The sequence below is a fragment of the Excalfactoria chinensis genome, chromosome 9 (genome assembly GCF_039878825.1).
Source record: "Excalfactoria chinensis isolate bCotChi1 chromosome 9, bCotChi1.hap2, whole genome shotgun sequence".
NCBI classification, from domain to species: domain Eukaryota; kingdom Metazoa; phylum Chordata; class Aves; order Galliformes; family Phasianidae; genus Excalfactoria; species Excalfactoria chinensis.
Window position 1 is genome coordinate 2,312,972 of NC_092833.1, and position 22,395 is coordinate 2,335,366.

The 22,395-nt window shown below is 38.8% G+C and overlaps 1 protein-coding gene and 1 long non-coding RNA gene across 3 annotated transcripts in view; both read right to left on the reverse strand.

Moving 5' to 3' along the window:
* Nucleotides 1-30: 30 nt before the first annotated feature.
* LOC140256056 (uncharacterized) lies at nucleotides 31-12,733 on the reverse strand. 2 transcript variants are annotated; one of them, XR_011904633.1, is made up of 4 exons: nucleotides 12,585-12,733; nucleotides 6,298-6,390; nucleotides 5,591-5,760; nucleotides 31-1,574 (listed from the first exon to the last, which is right to left on the reverse strand). It is a non-coding gene; the product is annotated as an uncharacterized lncRNA (long non-coding RNA). The 2 variants fall into 2 exon arrangements; XR_011904634.1 differs by lacking the exon at nucleotides 31-1,574 and adding an exon at nucleotides 4,072-4,256.
* Nucleotides 12,734-13,356: 623 nt separating this feature from the next.
* LOC140256055 (vesicle-associated membrane protein 2-like) overlaps nucleotides 13,357-22,395 on the reverse strand; it is a 42,526-nt gene continuing 33,487 nt past the window's right edge. The window contains exon 5 of the mRNA XM_072344271.1: nucleotides 13,357-20,917. Coding sequence (XP_072200372.1) covers nucleotides 20,901-20,917 — 17 coding nt within the window. The 3' untranslated portion in view covers nucleotides 13,357-20,900. The remainder of the gene's footprint in view (nucleotides 20,918-22,395) is intronic.

Sequence of the window (22,395 nt, forward strand, 5' to 3'; positions counted from 1 at the left end):
TGTTCTCGTGGCAAACCAGTTCCCGATACACCAATTACAGTGCAATTATTTCCATTCCAAGTGTAAGAATGAACTTTTCATGTTTATTCCCCATTAAATCGCCCGACACTCAGTACTGACGTTTCCCATCTCACAGTGAAAAATTCACATATTCCTCGAGCCGGTGACGCTGAGTTTTGCCCAGGCCCTACACTAGGCTGCACTGTGGTGCGGGAGGACCTGAGATGTGCCTGGCGCAGCAGCATTGCCCGCTGCTGCCTGTCCTGCACTTCAGCTCCCTGCACCTGCCGGTATCTGAGACAGTAACGAGTTTATTCACATTCTGAGCCTTCTTTCTCTTCCTCGTCACACGTGGTGATGAAAAGAAGGCACAGAGAAGATGTCAAAGCTCTGCCAGCCTTCGTGTGAATACAGCAATCAAGTGTAAGCGATTCTGTATGCGCTGCATGCGTGAGGTTGCTCCATAGGAAGTAAGGCAGCAGAGAGCCATCAGGGCTTCCACCGTTTATCTACAAAATGAGGTTAATGCTGCTTCCCTCCCTCGCTGTGCTTGGTGTTAAGGATAAGTCCATTAGGTCCATAGATATTTAAGCAGCAGCTATAGCAAAAACAGCTTGTGAGTAAAGTACCCTGCAATATTTAACTCCTGGAGAGGAGAGGGGGCAGGGAGCGGAAGCATTAGGATCAGATCCCACAACTGGATTTGTTGTGAAGTACAAGTCAGCTTATCGAGATCCCTATTTTAGTTTGCACTCCTCTGAAGTTTCTAATTTAAAGACTAATCCTAATTAGATACACTATATAGTTTGGTCAACTTAATGGTGTTAGTATTTCACATCCAGCACTCCATCATTGTTTAAATTATCTTTGTTAAGGATGGATGGATGTACAATGACATTCTTGGGTTCCATGAGATGATGTGGGTTTTTTTTAATGTCATATGCCCAAACTACTCATCTTGTCTGTGTGCTGAGGGCTACACCTCTAACCACATGTTCTAAGTCAGGCACTTCAATCAAGCAAAAACCCTGAGGCCCTGCCTGTCTCACCTTTCTCAGAGTGCACACACAAGGAGCTGGAGGCAAACTGTGGCACTGTGCTACAGCTGAATGGGTTCCCAGAACAAACAGTACAGAGGCACATCCGTCACTGTAGTGCAACACACCAGTTCTAGAAGGAGAACAGTGATTACCATCGCCAGAAAAAGCCAGTGCCTTTTATGCCCCAGTATCAACCGGATGCATTATTTGAGTTCTGCTTATTTTAAAAGGATACAAAACAATTGTTTCAGTCAAGGCATACACTCACAGAAAATCAATTTAAAGTTCTATTCGTGCCACTTTTTGGTATTTGTACAATAAAATATATTTAAAAAGCAATGCCGTGCACAAAACGGAAAAGCAGTTACTCAAAAAATGATTGTGCAACTGGAACAAATTCAGTCCAAAGTTTTCTGCTGTACCTATTTTCTGAAAGTTGGAATCCTTGGAGTTATTGCAGGCACCACCAGTACAAAATAAGTCAGGCACATCTCTTCTGGAGCAATGAATATTACTAGAGATCCAATGGCTCACCTGTTAAGAAAACAAAAGGAGATGGTTGTAAGTGCCAACAGGACAAAATTCTAAGTGAAATAGTTTGTTTTAATTTTAAGCTTCCTCTTCTTACTAAGCAGCTATAGCACAAGGGCACTAGTAGCAGAATAAGTAAAATACATTTCCTTGTGTGTACACAAAAAAAATAAATAAATTAGGAGACAAAGAATATATATTACAGAAAACCTTAAAATAGTTGTGGGCTTTTGTTCAGGCTGTTTTTTCTTTTGTATTTAGTTGTAACACTTGGAGTGCAGTGAGAACAAATCATTCATATAGAAGTTCCTTTATGTAAGTCAGTTTCAACATACAACACAGCACATCTCTCACTAGCATCACGTGGGGCGCTGTCCTGCTTTAAATTCTACCTGGCTCCTCCATCTAGTTTTGCAAGGCAATTACCTACCTGTGTGAAACAAGAGGGAGGGTAGCAGGCCTTCCTAGTAGGATCCAGCCACAAGCAGCCAGGTTTGGGCTCTGCAGTTTTCTTTCAATTGCAGAACTAGCATTACCCAAACTGTACTACTGAAACTTAGTTTGCTACTGCATCTCTTCCTTGATTAGCATTTTTGTTGTTGTTCCAGCATAGTGTCTTTCTGAATTCCCAAAAGATTAATTGCGAGAGCTCAACTTTTCTTTTTTTTCTTCTTTTCTTAAAAGATTTCACATTAATAAAATGTAATTTAGAAAAAACTTTTTGTATGTGAAACTGCCCCACTACCTCCGACACTGCTTAATATTATCAGTACTCCACCCCCACACACATCCCTACCCCCAAAAACTGGATCTTTCCCCAACATATTTACGAACTAGAAGTCAGAATTTGCTTAACAGTATTTCAATCAGGTCTGATGAACAGCAACATATTGACAGCAACAACATTTTTGAGAAAAACAAATAAAAAACATTTTGAAAACCAAAACAAAAACCAAATCCTTAAACAAAGAGAAAAAAATGCTGCCTGTTTGAGGTTACAGCACAGCACTGATGGATATTGTATATTGTTCAAGGGGGAAAAAAAATCACTATTTTGCAGCTGGAGCCCACATCTAATTCTTCATTCTTAAGTCTAATTACTCATCATTTACAGTGGCACTGAGTTTCATCGATTCTACATCTGGAAAGGTGTTTTGCTAATGAGCAAGAAGTGTCACCGTCTGTACAGATGAAAGATGAGGGAAGGAATAAAACCACTTTCCTCGTTACTGGTGACTACATGGGTAGGCTTTTCTTGAAGCATTCTCACATGTAGGAACAAAGTACAACAAACAGAAAGCTAGCAATATCCATACAATCTTGGAAACTTTGCAAAGATGAATGGCTATCCCTGGCCAGAAAACCTGAAGAATTCTGGGGAACATTGTTTTTCATTCTGCCCACATTCTTAATGTTTTCTTGTTATTTTTATTCAGTTTCTGTTGACAACCGCAGTGTGACTTTAAATTTCAACTATCTTGAACAGTGACACATAAAGGAACACTGAATTGTTCTGATTTAGAATGACTGAAAGAATACAAGCGTATAGGGTGTGTCTCATCACTGTAACTCTGTGCGCTGATCCCCAAGTCTGTTGCATGAATTCAGAAGCAAATACGGCTTTGAGAACTCCCAGGTCTAGGGTCATGCTGTAGTGTCTGCCAGCAACTCATTTTCAGCAGTCATCCTCACAGAAGTCTGAAGAAAGCCTGAGCTCCAATCCATAGGGCTTCCTGTGTAATTTGGAGCTTTAGTGTATGGTTTCACAGTCTACCTAAGGTGATCTAAGGCTTTACAGAAGCACCAAAAGGAATGCTAACACCACCTCTACTAAGTTAAAAAGTAGAGATTAAGCATCTGTTCTGTCAACTGGATTAGGAAATTGATTTGACTGAAAAATCCAAGGACAGCGTTTTTTGGTTGGTTCACATCACAGCTGCAGGACCATTTAAGCCAAAAGAAAACAGGATGGAAGACCAGATTTTGGGTCAGAGCAGAGATTCCAGAACCTATTTATATTAGCCAACAGTGCGTGGAATTATGGAGTCAGGCATTTAAAATGAAATTTGCATGTCATTAAACTAACATAAGAACACTGGTAAGGGATTACAAACAGAAAATGCATCTTCATTATGTTGGATTTTTATGCCCTTTTCTGCACTGAAAAGAAGTTCCTCCATCAAAATTATCCATTTAGATGCTAAAGACAGCTTTCATGTGGACTCTGAGCTGGTCTATCACCCTGCTTTCATCAGCGGGGCACCTGAACAGCAGGGCTGTGACTTGGTGCTGTGCCTGCAGAACAGAGTGTAACCCTGTCCCGGGCTCCCCACAATGACTGATTCCTCACGCTCTCCTTCTATTGGTTTAAAAGTACACAGAGTTACTGACTTCCATCACACTTATAATCTCTTCTTGAACTCCAGTAGAGTGAAATATTATCATTCTTAGCAAAATGGAGCAAGAGATACACCCTCTTTTAATAATAGAATAAGGCTAAAGAGACAAGATCTAGGTACTGCCTTCCCCTCTGGTGAGCATTTATGCAGTTCTTATTAAATTGTCATTACGTAAAACATTGGACTGTGACTTGGCACAGGACTGGAACTGGGCTCTTTCTTGTTCGCAGATAAGCTTCCAATAGTTGTGCCATGGTGTCGTGCTGCTGCCCTTACTGCCAGGAACCTGCAGGTACAATTCTTCCATAATTTGTTCCCATTTTTAAGAAACAGATTATAACATTAACTGATTATAACAGAAACCTTTGTAAGAAATTGGATGCTAAATAGCAGACTGTTAGAATCTCTTCCAAAACATACACAGCTCTCTTCATCATGGTCATAACTCAACCCAGACAATCAGGTATTCATTCCTTCTATTATGGCTACTAATCACAGCTCAGTGATTTATAGTCTGTGACGAAGGAATTTAAAAGATTTTAAATTATAAGGAGCTTATTTCCTCATATTTCTGAAGTGTCTCTTAATTAAAAACACTTCATTTTTAGATTGAGTTTCTCATTACCATTCAACCTCAATTAGTTTTCCAGTGTTAGTTCACACGAGACACTGAACTCAATACTGCTGCTACTGAAGTCAATGGAAGCTTGGTTTTGTTTTCAGGAGAGTGTGCATACTAACTGGCTGTGTGTACTTCAGAAAGAGAATCTAAATTAGAAAGTTCTGACAAGCCACAAATTAAAAGGGAAATGACAGCTCACTTTGCATTCTTTCACTGATACCACCAAGGACTGAGGGACTGGCACAAATTCTGTTATTCTAGTAACTTCTTTTGATTTAAATAGTTTTGAGAATGTGCTCAAAAGAAGACAGTAACTGAAACATTAAAAGTGCAGAATTTTTCTCATTGTTGTGGATCATTTGATGCTTAACTGGTATGAGCTTTACTACTAGCCTTTCCTCAGTGCAGTCCTAGGGAGATTTTCCTCATCTACCTGATTTCCCAACTATGTATTTTCTCAGAAAATTATATAGTTGTAATATCTTTGTCACGTTTGTAGACAGTGGCCAATACATTCACAATTATTAGATGAATGGGGAGAGACAACCAAGCAGGGAGAAGCAAAGAAAGTAGTCATGTGGGCCTTATTTATATAGAAAATATATACGTATATATACACATAAAACTTATTGCCATAATGAAACATTCAAGCTGTTTCTAACATGTGATGCTCTATTAGCTGTAGCAGAACTTTGGAATTCAATGCTTCTGTTGTGTAACCACACATTAAAAGCACATAAAGAAGCAGTCTAATTCAACCAAAAGGAAAAAAAGACAAACCACCAAACCCAAACTCTTTCATTTCTTAAAGGATAAAGGTCAAAGGGTATAAAAGGAAAGCAGGAATTAGTAATCCTAAGTAATATTAGCTAATGTTGTACAGTGGAGGAAAAGCTGTTTTCATAATGAAATACTGTGCTGCAGGAAAGTGAGGAAATATATTTGAGAAAAAGGAGGAAGGTAGAACAACAACACAAAAAGAGTGAATGTAATTTTACCTTTCTAAAAAAGCAGAGCGATGACACATTCCTCCTGTAGGCAATTATAAAAATGGTGAAGGGCTCATCATTTCTTTGGTGTCTTGGTAGAAAACTGGGAAAGCGTTCGGATTTTTTTTCTAGTGGGTCTGAGAATAGATATCCAGTTGCCTTGCTGCCTTCTTATCCACCTGGGTAAATTACAATGATTATTCTGTGTCCCCAGTCCTGCTCTTTCATGGTGCATTACTAGCTGGCTATTGTTGCTAATAACATTGGTAGCATTTGCTGGCTTCATTAGACACTGCAGAAAGCAGTGCTAGTTAGGGAGGCGGATGCCTCTTTTGTAGTAATAGCTTCTTGGTGTTTTTTAAATGAATAATGTGCAGTGAAAACTGAGTTGGGCAGACTTACTCAGAGTTAAGTCTGCATTATAGTGTCAGCCTATGAAAGCACATTCAGTCCAGGTTTAAAATACTGGAAACTATCTGGGTTGCTACAAAGCCCAGCATGCATACAAGGCCCACCCAAAAAGCACAGTCAGAGCTCAGACTGTGGTCTGAGCTTTAGCCCACTGTGCTAAAGCTGCTGGGAGAGCATTCCTTCAGCTGGTTAGCTCAAAGCAGGTGTGGGAAGGCCAGCCTATACTGCAGTCTTTGCAGGTGGTGTTGTCCAGACTGGTGGTGCCTAGTGAGCTGACTGAAGTGTCTCCTTGTATGTTCCCATACCTCTAGTTGCAAAATGGTAATTTTCCTCTGCAGATTTTTCTTTTTTAATCTTCACTTTGTTATGTTCCACTGGGACTCACTAGCCTGAGTTACCTAGATGAGGGAAAGAAGAGCAATAAAAGCAACATGTTTAAACTGAACTAAAGAGCTTGTATTTAAATGCTAGGTTTTCTTCTACTTCAGCTGTTAATCAGATTTAGTTGCTAAGTGTTGTCATTTGTACTCATCCAACCTGAATTATTCCAAGGCATGTGCACCCCTCTTCTTGTAGCGTGGATGGCAAATCTTAATTTTGTCAGATTTTTTTTCCTTTCCCCGTGAATCCTACCCAGTAAGTTACATATTACTGAATTAATTTAAAAACGATGTCATCAGTTCTTTCTTACCTGCAAATCGAAATTTACAAATCAGCCAGGCCAATTTAAGCCAGCTAACAGCAGAATTAAGAAGATGCGTCTCAGTACCAGCAGAACTTGAGGTGTCCTGGTTAGACACACATTCTACTCTTCAAGGCACTCAGAAAGCAAAGCAAAAAATGGTCAGGTTTTGAAATGGCAGATTTGATACTTCACTGTAGCCTACCAGCCAATGAATCGACTTCTTTTTTCTTCATACACTAACTCCATCCACTGATACCTCTTTTCAAGTTCCAAAATGCAATTAAGGGACATTGTGCCACCATCTAAAAGACTTTTCCTCTTTTCAAACTTGATCATTAGCACAGATCAGTGCTCAAGGCCAGAGATATGGCACTCCACAGAACATCATGAGATTACAACTGTGACTCAAACCTTGAGATTCACATTGAGTTAAAGTGAATGTCAATTACAGAATGCAAATGTACGTACAGAGTGTTTTGGTGGATAACAGTAAAATAAATTGGATAGGGAGACCAGTAATGCAATCTATTTGAAAACTGCACTACGCCCACCTAGCCACAGTCTTTACTGGTGAGGTGAAAACACTCAGCTGTTTCTGCTGCACGTAATTATGTAAAATCAGTTCACTACAATAAACATGAAACAGCAGCAGGAGACTTCATAGGAAGACTATCCTATTGCACATTGGGAATGTTTTCCTGCTCTTTGCATGCTGTAGCAGCTAAATCTGAAACAAAACCTCAGTTATATATGTATATATATAACCAAGATTTGTAGTTTTTAATGGCATTGGTGGAGTTGAGATTTTTAACACTAACAGTACATCACAAGTAATCCAGTTTTCAAAGTTTACCCAGACATGTTCTACTTCCTATTATCTACTTTCTCTAAAAGAGCTTAGTGACAAGATTGTTGCTCTACCACAAGATGGGAAAGCAAAGATGTAGCAGGGGTTCATTTCTTACTCCCTCAATAAGAAAACTCAGTATAGAAGTTGATCACTCTTTGGTGTGAAGACACAACCAAGCCTTGGTCAAGCTAGACCAAAGTCCTCTTATTTACAAGACTCTGTTCTCTTCTTAACGCCATTGATATTATCCCACAACAGAAAAAGATGATCTCTCCTCAACACACCAGTATTTTTTAGTTTTAAAGCTTTTGTTTGCTTTAAAACCATGCCGTAGATCTGCTCATTTGTTAGCATTGCTATTAGTACTGGTAGCATTAACATGTTAGTATCTGCTGCTAGAGGTGGTTCCGTTGTGGGGGCTGGGACACCAGACGGGAGGTGAATATGGAAGGGCAGTTGGCTCTATTAATATGTCAGCCATACTCCTGCAGCAGGGCAGGTGGCGTGAGAGAACACTGCGGAGCTGCCTGAAGAACTCTTTGTTCTCCCTTCAGTTCTAGTTTACTGACTGGTGAAACCACTCATTAGAAGGGAAGGTAGGGAATGTTCTTAAATGAGTCATGTTTGTTCTATGATTGTCAGACTACATCTGTAACTGGTTCAGTAGCTCTATTCAACTGGTGAGCTCGTTCCCATTACAGCACACGACACAGGGAGCCTTTATATAGACAGCTGTGGGCAACATGCTTCACACTGACTCTATGTAGGGATTAACAGGTACTTCTCCACACTGATGTGCTTCCAAGAGAGCATAGGAAAGACCTAATATATGTGAGAAATTCAGTGCCTTCCCTTCTAAGGTGCATTTAAGTTACATACTTTAAATAAGAATTAAGAAAAAGAAAGTAAGAAAAACAAGAATTGAGGACAAATGAGGCAGCATAATCAGTCATCCTGAGCAATACTGAACTTGAAAATACTGGAGGCAAACCTGGAAGCATCAAGAGAATACAAAGACTGATGGTCAACAAGTACCATCTTTATGGCCAGGCCCCCCATATTGTCAGTGTTGTTTTTTTTTTTAATAGAGAAAGTGGGGAACTTAAGTGAAATGACTTGTGGCATAATAGCCCAGGCAAGAGGGACAGAGGAATTTCACACAGCATCACAGAGAGCAGGTCACTGTGGGATGGTGCAGAGAGAGCAAATGAGACAGTGCCAAAAATCATACTCCACAAAACACTGTAAGTTTAAGAGCACCTGAGAAACCCGAAGGGAGTCTGAATTAACTAATGTACTGGAGAAGAACAATCTGAAAAGTGTTAAAATCAATACCAATTACAGCACAATGCTTAACCTGAAGGGCAGACCGAGCACGTTAATTCTGTGCAGATAAACTGAGACTGCATTTGTTTTGCATGTCTAAGATTAAGCCTGACGCTGCTAGTCTATCTCAGCATAGCGGTACAATAAACTCCCTAGCATAACAAGCGATGGGCGGCGGTGCCCGTGCCGCAGCACAGCAACGCAGGTCGCTCGGGCGGCTCCTACAGCCGGGCATCCCCCGCGACGCGCAGCAGGGGGAGCCCCGCGCAGGCTCACTGCGGGCCGCTGTCCGGCTGCGGCGTGGAAAGGGCTGATTGGCGGTGGGTTTTTCCTTCAGTGCGGGAATTTAAAAGCATGATTTAAAAAGAATTTTTTTAAAGAAAACAAATTTTAAAAGACAGTCTTCTTTCTGACATTGCATTGCGATCTGTCTGATCTTGCCAGCACATTAAGAAAGGGGAGAGTTCTGGAAGCTCCCACAGATTCTCTAAGGTCTCAAAGAGAAAACAATCAGGAATAGAAACTGCCAATTAAAGATATTCTGAGGCTCGACTTCTCCCTTTTGCCTGGGTCAAACGAGAGCAGGCAGATTTTGTGTTTGAAAGGCTCACTTTATGATACCTTTTTGCTCTCCTAGCTTTAGGTACATATGGTGTAATTTTGATGTGTTATACAGCCATACTAGGCTGAAGAAGAGCTCACACTGCTGTTGATTGTGTATTAATGTTCTGTCAAAAGATTATTTTGTGGTAAAATCCAGACACTGGGATGTCTGTAAAACAATGGCGCTAATGTCATCAGAAAACACTTCAGTATCCTCCTACAAGAGAGCTGATAAATTCATTTACAGCCAAGGGCAGCTCCTAATGGGCAAAGCACCACAGAAGTGCAGCAGTGCTACTTAAACAGAGCCATCTTGGCTTCTAATTCCATAGGGCTTTAAATTCTAGGCTTAGCTGAAGAACAATATGTGGATTAGTACATCATCTAGATTGTAGATAGGCCTTGAATGTACTGTTTTTGCCTCTATCTCTCCAGAAATACCATTTCTAATCCTCAGCAAAGACTGCTACTGTATGTCTTCCATCTACCTGACAAACCTAGGCATCTCATTTGCATCTGGCATTAGTGATTAGCTGTCTGAATGGTCAAGAAATGCCTGTGCAGGAAGAAAGTTTTGCTTTTTGTATGTGAATACTGGGGGGGAGTTGTTGTAGTGATGGGGGAATTCATTCCTCAGGCCTTATACTCTTGAGTGAAACAGAAAACCCTAAAGCTTTTGCTGATAGAAGCAGAAAGATTTAGATGGAATTAATTCTTAAAGATATTGTTTTCAGTAGTTTCACTAATGATAATTTTTTTAATTGCCCCAAACTGTAGAAGTAAGAGATTAAATGAAACAGTGGGTATAATATCAAGATGACTGCCATGGAGGCAGAGGTGGTATTAACAAAGTTAAATACTGTAAGTAATTGTAATAATTACAGTTGTAAGTAGTACTAATATGCCTGTAAGATGTTTCCGTTTTCTTTAAAAGTCAATGAAATGTTTGTGCTACCAGATAAAGCATTTAGTGGTCATAAGTGGTAGAACTGGCAGATGTGCAGAAACAGACTGCTAGGATGAAAAAGGAATCACAGAACTATAGAATCATAGGATAATTAAGGTTAGAAAAGACCTACAAGATAATCAAGTCAGCCCATCCTCACTACACCTACTAAGCCATATCCCTAAGTGCCACACCAACACATTTCTTGAAAATTTCCAGCCAGCCATGTTGGCTGTCATCTCCTGCTTCCGCATGTGCCTTAACATCTCTTCCAGGAGGATCCATTCCATGATCTTCCTGGGCACAAATATGAGGCTCAGTAGTCTGTAGATCCTCAACTCTTCCCTCCTCCCTTTCTTGAATATGGGAGTGATATTTCCCTTTTTCCAGTCACCAGAGACTTCACCTGACAGACGTTTTTTTTGTTTAATATGATGGAAAACAGCTCAGCAGCCACATCAACCAGTTCCTTCAGAACCCTGGGATGTATGTCATCTGCTCCATAGACTTGTATGCATTCAGCCGCATCAGATGCTCTTAGACTTGCTCTGCTCTTACACCAGAAGGGATTTTGCTCCCCTGATTTCTGCTTAGAAGTTCAGGGACATGAGGTGTGAAAAGCCTGACTGGCCACAAAGACCAAGACAGAGAACTCATTAAGTACCTCAGCCTTATCCATGTCTGAGGAGGCCAGACCTTCCTTTTCATTTATTAGAGGGGGTACACTCTCCTTTGTCTCTTCCTCCCAATGTATCTAAAGAAACCCTTATTGTTTTTCATGTCCCTTGCCAAGTTGTGTCTTGGCTTTCTTGGCTCCATCCTTGCACATCCAGGCATCCTTTCCAGGCCCCTGGTGAAGCTGGATTGTGGAGCAGGTGTTTTTTTGAGGCTAACTCAGAATATGTAAGTAACAGTATGTATTGTTCATTGTCTAGTAAAAAGAACAACCTAGATAAGCACTAGAAATTTAATTCCCAAATCCACTGACTACATTCAACACAATAAAGCAGTAATATGGCCAATGGAAAGTAGAAAAGCCAGGCTTACCCACATTATTAAGCAGTTCTGCTAATGGCTGTTAAATTATAATTAGTCTGTTTGATGCTGAGGGAGAAAGAAAAGGCGTTTTTTCTGCAGAGTCATTCAAGTTGTCTTAAAACTGTTTTAACTGAGTGCCATTGATACCAGGAAATTCCCACAGTAAAACATGTTAATATCTGTAGGTGTAAGAGCTTCTCATAATAGCTGCCCAAATCACAGGTGCCATTACAAGATTACATTATCTAGATTTGAAAGATCTCAGAAAACCAAGTATACACATATATATTTTTTAATCATCATTACTGCCTGGCTTATGCTTCATATAGAGCTCTAATAGTCATAAGATCAGAGGTTTTTTTTAATCCTCAGATTGCAGTTCTAACCTTTTTTATATTTTCCCTAAATTATGAGATTTTTTTTTTTTTAAATTTTAAGTACATCATGAGCACTTAAAAGCATTGTGTTCATTCACTTACCTCCAGGTGGTTCAGCTCAGAAAGTGAAGTACATGTGGTCACTTCAAGGTTTGTTTTGTCTTCTAACTATATTCTGAAGCATAAGCACATCCCAGAGCTGTTTACCCTGTTAACTTAATAAATCCCCCAAACAGCCCTTTTTTCTCCCTGAACTTCTGTGAATTATGCAAAACTGCTATCCAGACAGCATGCAAAAATACACTCAGTTTTTCATAGACACTTACTAGTCCTACTGTTTTCTCCACGATCTCTCCACTACTTATAATTTCATTTTTACTTGATTTCATCAAGTATTAGAATTCCATGTAAGCTAGAAAATTGGAAATAGAACCATTGTCTTTCAACAAAACTGAGCTAACAACCTAACATGACTGTAAGAGAGCTAACAGAGGATTTCTTCATTATTAGCATAAACCTTATTTTGGCTTTGATCAGTTTCCTGTGTTTTTCAGTATCGCACTTACATGCGCCACACAACCTAATTCACTCTCAGTCCTTATATGCTACTTCACATAGATGAGAATATTCATTCTATGAAAAACAACAACAACAACTACTTCTTCCTAGCAATCATCGCGCCCCCACTTTTCTGCCAGGTATGCTAACAGTTACCAAGGAAAAAGCTGTTGTTTTACTAAAAGAGCACTGTCACATTTTGGCATTACCTGTTCTGGTGTGTCTAGGTGGGGAGATGATACCATGCCTTCATACACGCTGAGATGATTTGCAGGCAGTATTAAATTACTGAATGATATCCCACATGCACCAAGATGTGGAGTGATCTAAAACTATCCAGCTATCTATGACGCTTACATCTTTTAAAGTGTAGGTGTGGTCACCAGGAGGGAACAAAAGCAGCTTTCAACCCTTGGCCCTTCTAGAAGCTTAATTACTCATTAGTGATAAGGATGGTAATGGTTACTGGGCCTCATTAAACCATCACACTAGTTGTAAGCATCAGCTGTTTCAAGTTAGAGTGGAAGATGATCCTGAGAGTCTGTATTGATCTCACAAAAAAATCCTTCTTTCTCCATTTAAAAATACATCTAAAATACACAAAATTCCTGAACTAGCAAAACTTTGTGGCAATGAGTTCCTTTAGTTAACTGTGCTTTATTAACAAGAAATATATTTCTCCACAGGGAAAAGTAAGAACAGGGTCAAATGTAATAAATACCTTTTCTCACATGCTTCTCTTTAATGGCAATTCTTTAATGATTATACTACTATTTCTACTGTTTCCCTTCTCCTTTTTTGTACATGGATTTCATTGTCGTCTTACAACAGAGATTTTTTTACTTTTCTGTTAGACTGAATATATAAAAATTCAGGGTGGATTAGAAGATCTTAATGCATACCACACAGAGAGGGAATGAAAGCTGGAACTGCTTAACTTTGCTTAACTGTGCATTCAGAACAGAAACCAAACAAAAAGCATCTATTTAAAACAAGATTTATTGGCACAAACATACATGTTACAAATGTATACAGTATTTTTGGAAAATATGTTCACCACTTCAAAAAAATAAAATAAAATCACCACCCACAGAAAAATACAGTAATATCAAACATTGTCACAATTTAAGCATCAAAATGTATGCGGAATTTCATCATTTATAAACTAACTTCCACTGACCTCCAGGTAGAGCACTTTAACAAATTTCCTGGTCTCCACAACACTTTTTTCCTTCCCAGATAGCTCTAATAAGATGCAAAGGGAATGTTTTCTATAGAGGCACAAATCACAATTTCTTGCCCAGTTGAGTCTACGAGGTCAGAGATGCTGTTCTCAACAAAGGCTTCCAGATCCTTTTTGAACTCAGTACTACATAGCTTAACACTACTGTATGGCCTTTAAGAGGATGCGATTAAAGGTTTGGTCTGGAGTTTAGTTTTTAAAATGACAATTGAAAACAAATTACTGGTTATTCCTATTAGAGGAAAGAAAGCTTGAAGAATTAAAAGGAAGGAGATAGAAGAAAAGTTTTTGTTTTGCATCTCAGATGGTGATAAAAGACACAAAGCTATGTACATCTTCCCTTTCCTTTGCTTCTATCTCAAAGATCCCAGAGAGCAGAAATTCTCTATGTGCTTAAGCGTGTGCTAAAGTAGCTTCCAAAACAGGCCATGCTTTGCTTTTCACTCAAGGCCAGAATGTGAAATACTCTTTGTGAATGTGAAACCATCTGTTCATTTCAAGTCTACATTGCTGAGTTGCATACGTAGCACCTTCAGAGACTGCTTTTCAGCACTAAAACTCAAACATAAGTGATTAAGAAAAATACTAATTAGCTGGCTATAAACTCTTATTTCCTGCAATGGCTAAAACAAATTTATAATAAGAGTTAATATATGAACACTATGAGAGCTTTTTATAGTGCAAAACTAAGTAAAGATTAAGTCGTACATAATGATCTTTTCAGGTCTTTTCCAACCTTAACAATTCTATGATTCCACATTATTTGGTCTTGTTTTAAATAAATCTTAAACTCTTCTCTTTCCAAAAGCTCAAACCACCGCCACCACATGTCCACAATGTCAAAAAATGTACTGGATTCAGCACAGAGTTTTTCTGTCCTTTCCATGGACCACTTAATAGTGGAAAAGAATAGATATTAGAGTGGAATGAGGATAAGCAAAATGATTATGCTGTGTCAAAACGATGCCATTACTGGCAGACTGAAGTTGTGTACAGCAAAAGGTATGTATATTTAATGCACCAATCACTCTGGAGCCCTTATTTGTATCAAGTCCTTGAGCACTTCTGCAGCACATGAGCAGCATGCCTTGGGGTGGTACATCTCCTTACAAAAAAACCCACCAAAATCATTACTGTGTATGTCTCTTGTATTTCCAAGAAAAAAGTGAAAGGAAGTAAATTCAACTACCTCATTTGAATTAGTAGTACATATATACATCAACAGCCTAGCCAAGCTTAGTTTTAACATAGAGTCGTGCTCTTAAGTACAGGCTCTCCAAGGAGGTTACAGAATGTTGACTACATTTCATTTAAACCATTTCCCAATTTACTACTTTGTCATTATCACACCACCCTTAAATTGCCATTTCCTCTGTCTTCCAACAAAATTGGCAGAATTACTGTTACAAGGAATACTAAAAAATTAATTAAAACTACAGTGTTACAACCAAAGTAGATTATCAGAAATACTATTGTCTAGCAGCCAGGAGCATTCTGTACTATCACATCATTTTGAACTGAATTAAGAGCCAAGAGCCATACTCTGCCTTCAGTGTTCTTATCCTATCAGTAGGGACTAGTTTGAGGACAACAGGGCGTTATGGGAAGGAGGCAGTGCTCCACTCAGGCCTAACTCAGCTATGATTGAGGTCAACAATAACAACAGGACCGAAGGCAGGGAGTCAATTCATAGGGCAGCAGAACAACCCTAGCCCCAATATGCTATGCTCCAAATACATTACACTCGAAAAACACAAAGGCTTTAAAAGAGAACAAAGACTTGAAGAATAATGGTGAAGCCAGCTACTGTGAGAATAGCTAAAGAATGGACAGCATTTCATAATTATCTTTGTTGTTCTCTATGGTATTTTCTCTTTGAAAACAAATAAATTGCCCTTTTAAACTTACAGCACATGGCTTCTTTGCTTGAATAGAGTGTTACATATGAACCATGAGGCTGTATTCATGTTTTAAACCAGTACAGGTTATGATTTTTGCTCTGGAGAGCTAGCAGATGTGATACAGTCATGACAGAATGAGGTTACTGCAGAAATGACTCATTGTTAAATAATCAAGTGTTTACCAAAACTGCTTGTAATCAGACTGCCACAGTTTTGCTTTATTGTAAGATGTAGCTTTTAAATGTCAGTGCACTGGGAAAAAGGTAAACTACTTGGGTGGCTCAGATCTCTTTTTATGCATGTGACAGTCTTCATCTGATACTGAGAATCTGACGTGATTCTCAATGGAGAAAAAAAGCCACAGAGAACATCAACTGAAACATAAATTAATGAAATAAAGGAAGGGAAGTTAATTGAAGAAGAAAAAAAATAATAATTGTTGAAGTGGAATAGAGAATAATTTCTGAAAGAGAAAAGATGGGAAAAAATGTGAGGTTCTGGTTTGACTGTTTTAGACATCTCAATCTAGTATTGCTACTGAAAGTAACAGCTACCATCTAAGACATCTTCAGCCAATTATTTCTCACAATATAATTGCTTTTTTCAAACACTGTTCTTCAACTTTTTGGTTCTAGCTTTTAAAGAAAGATGTTTGAGGTTGCTTGTACTTCAGCTAGCATGGAGAAACACAAACTCTAACAAAATCCATCTAACAAAAGAGCCCTAAATCAGCTGCAGAGAATAACTGCCAAGAAGAGCATCTCAACTGCTCCGACTACACAGGGAACCCAAAGGTTAAGTCTGTTACTGTCCTAGAGTTCAGGTCAGGTCAGATTCAGGTCTGAATCCAGACCAAAGAGACTTTGGCCTCTGTGAGACCTTTCTCCAATACTCTCTGTGTACACTGGGAGTGAGCCCACTGCCTAATATGGCTACTGCTTAAAAGGCAGGAGAGGTGGGGTCAAGATGTAAGCCCTTGGTCACACTCAATTGCCCTCTAATTTGTTTTGTGAAGACCTGGCAGATCTAGCATCAACATGAGCACTGCCATGAAAAAACAATAGATTATACATACACCCACTGGGTCTACAGCCTCCCATAGGACAGAGAAAAAAAAACAAAACAAAAAACCAAAACAACTCCATGCAAGTACAAAGACTACAGTTAACACCTGAGCTTCCAAAAATTCCTGAAAGTTCAGTCTGCCGGGACAGATGCACTTCAGAGAAACAGACATCACCATTTTACATGCATGCTCTTAAAAGATGTGTCAGAATCATGAACTTGCTTATAAGAGCTAAAACCCATTTAGACAAAAAGTAGCTTGATTGTTGAGAAGGTTATGAGAAGGCCTGTTGGAGAATCAGGAACAGGAATAAGACACAGCAAATGAAGAATTTCAAAAGGTCTTGCTAACCAAGAAAAAAAAACACAGCAGACAGTAGCTGTTCTAAGTAGTTCCTTAAATAGTTACAACTGTAATATCCTTCTGTCAATGCAGATGTTTAAATCACTTATTGTGGATAACTCTTTAAAAAGAAAATTGTATTTTACTTGCCTGAACTGTTCCAAGCCTTACTTCATGTAGCTTCCAATGGAACTGAAGTACCAGTTTAAAAGTCAACTTTGAAATCATTTCTTGTCCTACAGACCCTAGGTTACATTCAGAATCTTTATGAGGTTCTCCGTCCTCCATTTAATAATACTGGATTATGTTGAACTATGTTGGACTGACTGTGCTATTACATAATGTGGCCAGGTGAAAAGCAGGTCAAGTGTCTGTTTGGGCTTCCACACTACTTGCTCCTGCAAGTTCTGCATTCCAGGTATTTAGGTTTAGAGCCATATTTATGTTATTTCAAGGTGAGCTAAATTAGAAGGAAGAAGGTATAATGACCAGGCAGGACTTAACTACTCTGTGAAGAGTGGCTGTGAATAACACTACTTAAGCTTCACATATTGATATGCAAACTAAAAAGCATTTATGGCACAAACACAGACTAGCTCCTAACCACCCAATTTCAGCAATGCTGTTTCTGAATGCTATTATCTTGCTAGCAGTGCAGCTGTAGCACAAAAATCAGGGGAAGAGTAAATACTTATAAATACTGAGCATGCAAGTCTCTTGTGTTGTCTAACTTTAGCTAAAGCTACCAAAATAAAACTAAAGCTATGAAAACTCTAGCTAAAGCTTCCAGCCAGAGAAGTCTTCAATTTGGTCCCCAGGATGGCAATCATAAGTTAATCAGCCTTGCAGTCTCCTGAGGGCTTGCTGTGAAGTAGATAAAAGGGAGTCGCTTTGTGCCTTTTTACCAGCCTGAGCCTGGGCAGTAATTAGTCATGAAGAGTCATAGTTTAAATTCTACTCAGTAACTGAAATTCTAGCCAGTGCTGACTAAAGAAGAATGAGTTAACTTTTATATGGGAAATTTGCTATTACATATAGGGAGTTGTAATTATGAAGGGACATTTTAAATGTAAAGGCAGTGATTGAGAAACAAATCAATCCCGGCTTAAACACAAATAAGATCTCCAACTATGTTTATATAGATTGTCCTCTGTATTACTCTATGTGTATGTGATGGTGTTTCACAATCAATGACCTTAAACTGTTCTCTATTACCATATTCTCACTGTGAGATAATTAACCATCTGAAGGAGCAGTAAGACTCCAAGTCTATACAGTGCAGAAGGACATACTTGTTCATGTTTCCTGGGCTAAATTAGAAATGTTACATGGCTTACCAACTGCAACCAAACAGTACAGCTAGCAAACACTGGACATACACAAGCACACTGTAGTGCAACCAATTTAAAAACATTAATTAAGCAAATTTATTAGAACTCAGGAGGAAACTGCCTCTTCACAAACATTTTACAGCCCACTAGAGGCTAGATTTCATGACTAAACTCTTGCAAATTCGTACCAACAGCTAGTAGTCAACCCCATCAGTTGCTACTTTGAGGGAGAATGAATACACATTCAGCAGTTTATTTTTGCCGGTGTCCCCTAAAGCTCCCATTCTGATTACTTGAGATTAATTAGTTCGGAGGACCAAGTTCTTCATCCTTACAGATTCATTATAGTTTCCTTTGTTAACATTGCATCTTCATAGCTTCTTCATGTGTACCTGTTGCTTACATCAGATAAATAGTCACTTTAGACTGATGAGAGATTGCACTGTCTACATTAGGGATCTGTATCATATAACCTTACTGACTGTAGTATCTCCAGTGAAAGCTATTTGTGTCTCATGAGATGTTTCAGTATTCTTTTAGAGAAGCCCCGGGAGGATCATGTCATGCTTAACATGAGTATAGGTGGCATCAGGAGGTAATTCTTTCTAGCTGTTAGTTATCCAAGTATCTTAATTGTCTAGAAAGCATCCTGAAGTTGGATAGCTTATTCTTTTTCCTGAAAAGGCTCAATTACACACAACCATAGCATTTCACAAAGTCAGGCCCTTTAACAACAGAATTATTTTCTGTCTGTCTGAACCATGAGGATTTTAGAATAGTTCATATGCTTAGATGATCAACTGAAGCAAACAGGGCATACCAGAAGTACATTAGAAACTTTGAAAGTTACTAATGTTTGAAAGTTACTTTTATTACGACCATGGCCACTTGCTAGTTAACAATAAGAAACGATACATATGAAAATGAAGTAATAAGTAGATAGAAAAACAATGCAGCTGGAACCATTCAACTAATCATTGCCTATTTCCTCCACAAAATTCTACTGAAGATCTACTGCAATAAACTTGTCCAGTTCTCTCTTTTTTTTAGTCTAAGATTGTGTCAAGAGAGATGCTCTTCAATGAGCATATCTGCTAATATAACTATTTATGTGCCTTAACAGAGTTGTGGGGAAGAAAAAAAAAGGCAACACTCTTTAAAATAAATAAATAAATAAATAAATATCCAGCAGTTTTTAGAAATTCTGAAGATCTTCTCTTCAAAAGGCGCTGTCAGGATTGCCCAGCTCAAAGCCTGAAAATTCATTTCTGGTTTAAAGAGATACATTTAAAATTGGTATAGTTCTCTTGGAATATTATCCACATCCTCCTCAAAACAAACTGTGTGTTATTTTCAAAAGAAGTTGAAATTGAACACTTGGGTGTAACCCTACAACAACAGCATACAACTTTCCCCCAAAATACAACACATCTTTTCCTTTAATTGTATCAAATGTAGGTTTAAGTATGAAAGATATCTGAACTGAGTACTCTATTAAGCCGATGTTATAGGTTATAAACTACACAAACACACAAATTAAATTGTAAGTAAGCTTACTAACACCTCCAGTTTAGCACAGTGTTTCTCTGCCTTCCTCTGCTCAAGGAAAGCTTTGCTAGGCACCCTCCACTTTCCATTCCCTGGCCTCTGTCTCTACAGGTCCTTCTGTTTACTGCACCGTCTTTCTGATTTTTAACTGATCCTCACAAAGGGAACCATTTCTGCAAAATGGTGCAAAACCAGCTTCCTACAATTGTGATGGGAAGCCAAAGTCACTTGTATTCTTCAGGTTAGGGCTATAAGTATCGGGGTTTGTCATTCAGGAGATTTCAATGAATTCTGACAAACACTGCCTTGAGTTCTTAGCAAGAATCTGCATCTTGGTTATTTATGGTGCTTGTATTACCATTTTTGCATTTCACTGAGCTTTTTCAAGATTGTGCGAGCTAACATTTCTTGGTTATCATACAGTCTTTCTGTCTTTCACACTGAAGCTATCTTAGTTGCTCAGAACTAAGGGAAAGGAAAAATTTAAATCCATAAAATGCAGACTTATGTGCTTTCTGCAGGCAATGTTTTTAAACGGATATCACATTTAATTTCAAAAACACATGTAATTGGTTGGCTAAGTAGAGATGTCTCACACATTCTACGAGTACTTGCAAGTACCACTCTCCAGTGTAGCAAGGACTTGCTACCTCAAAAAGCTGCATCTGATAGTGGATTTTGCCACACAACTTCAGGTACTTAGACTAAGAATTTTGGCCCTCATGTCTGCTGAAACCTTAATTTTGGATCCAGCTCACCTGACAGTGTCCTCTTACACCAGAACTCTATAGCGGCATTCTCCAATTCTGAGATATTTAGGATGCTTTTCATACACTACAGCTTCTGAAGGTCAGTGCGTGCACATTTTAAGACACAGTGATAAGACAGTGTATGGAACTACTTGGCAGTATTTAGCTGGTACAGTTTCTTGTGGAAACAACAGAATTCCAAAACACACCACACTGAATGCTTATACGTTATTACAAGCAAAAATCCCAAGACACCAGGAATTAAAAAGCGGAGTTCAACAAAGGAACACTGATATTGTTGGTTGATATGAACAAAGTTGTGCCAAGTCTTCCTTCTTCATTTTTTCAAGTGGAGAAATAAACTGAGAAAAGAAGCAGAAGGGGAAAAATAAGACATACAACATCAGTTAGTATGGAGTTACCATTGTGCTTTATCTCACAGAAGCTTGTTCTATCAGGATGGCAAACACCTGTAGCACATCTTTTGCTGAAAGAGCACAGTGTTTAACAAACAGTGTACCTTCCTGCTTGGAACAGAGCTGTGACTCCCATGCCAAAACGCATTTAAAGGAAGAACTGGAGTGGAAAGCAAGGAAATTGACTCCAGAAATAGAAAGGACAAGGACAAGGACTGATGTTGATGTCAGCAACCACCACCATCAATACTTGTAGTCCCCCATGGAGTAAATCTTCCTTCACTGGGCAGCCAGCCTACTTTTCCAGGGCCTCACTACCAAGATGAAAGGTAGCCCAGCTTGGATCATGTTACCAATTGTAGTTTGTTCCTTTTTACTGTGAGGAGCTACCCCATTTATCTGTGTCCATAACCAGCCCTGCACTGTAGATATCTTGTTCACATTCACATCGATTACAGGCCTTGTCTATGGCAGCCACTTGGACACTTGATAATAGCTGAATTTACATAGCTTGAGAACTGCTGTACATGAAGACATCACTGAGTTCAATACACAGAGTCATGACCCTGCTTTGATGATGTGACAGCCAAGTTTGTGATTAAATACTCTGAACCCAACCTAGGCATGTCAAACTTGCTACTTCTGTTTCCAGACTTACCAAGACAGGCATTCAGCAGTTAAAACCAGAAGGAAAACAATGTTATTACTTATATACAATTTCAGAGTTAACTTTTAAGGATAAATTATTAGTTATCTTGTATTTTACTTTTTTTTTAAGGTATAGAGTGCTTAATGATATATATATATATATATACACACAGCAAGCAATTCAATAGCTGCACATCTGTCTTCTCAGGTTGCTGCACTAAGCTTCAGAACAAAGACCTATCTTTCTCTTGAAGCCACTCACCTCAAGTACCTGGTTAATATAGTTAATTAATATCTAGCCAGTTCTCATTCTTGCTGTATTAGAGTTACGAAACCCCACAATCACTCTGGGTCACTCTGGTGCCAGCATTCATAAGACTAATAAACTTCCACATGTATCTCAATCCATTTAGTTATGTTTACAGGTGATTCTGTAAGCCACCTCTACAGAAGTAACGGGAAAAAGGAAACACGACAAAGATGAAGCATGTAATTTGAGAGCTGGGAATTAATTCCCATCCACAGTGCAGCCTCCTGGTGAATCACTTCTGGGTTACTGTCTGTATCACCTAACTCAAGAAATCTCCCTTTTTGGAGTTAATGCCATATTACTGTTATGTCATGTAACAGCTGTTGCTAACCCAGAGGTTACATAAATAAAATGTTCAGTTCCTGTCATTACGAGATCCCTGGCTCCCAACCAGCATGACTGCCATTATTCATTTATACACTCACTATCTTTCCTACAATAAATGTGTAAAATGAGATGATCTTTA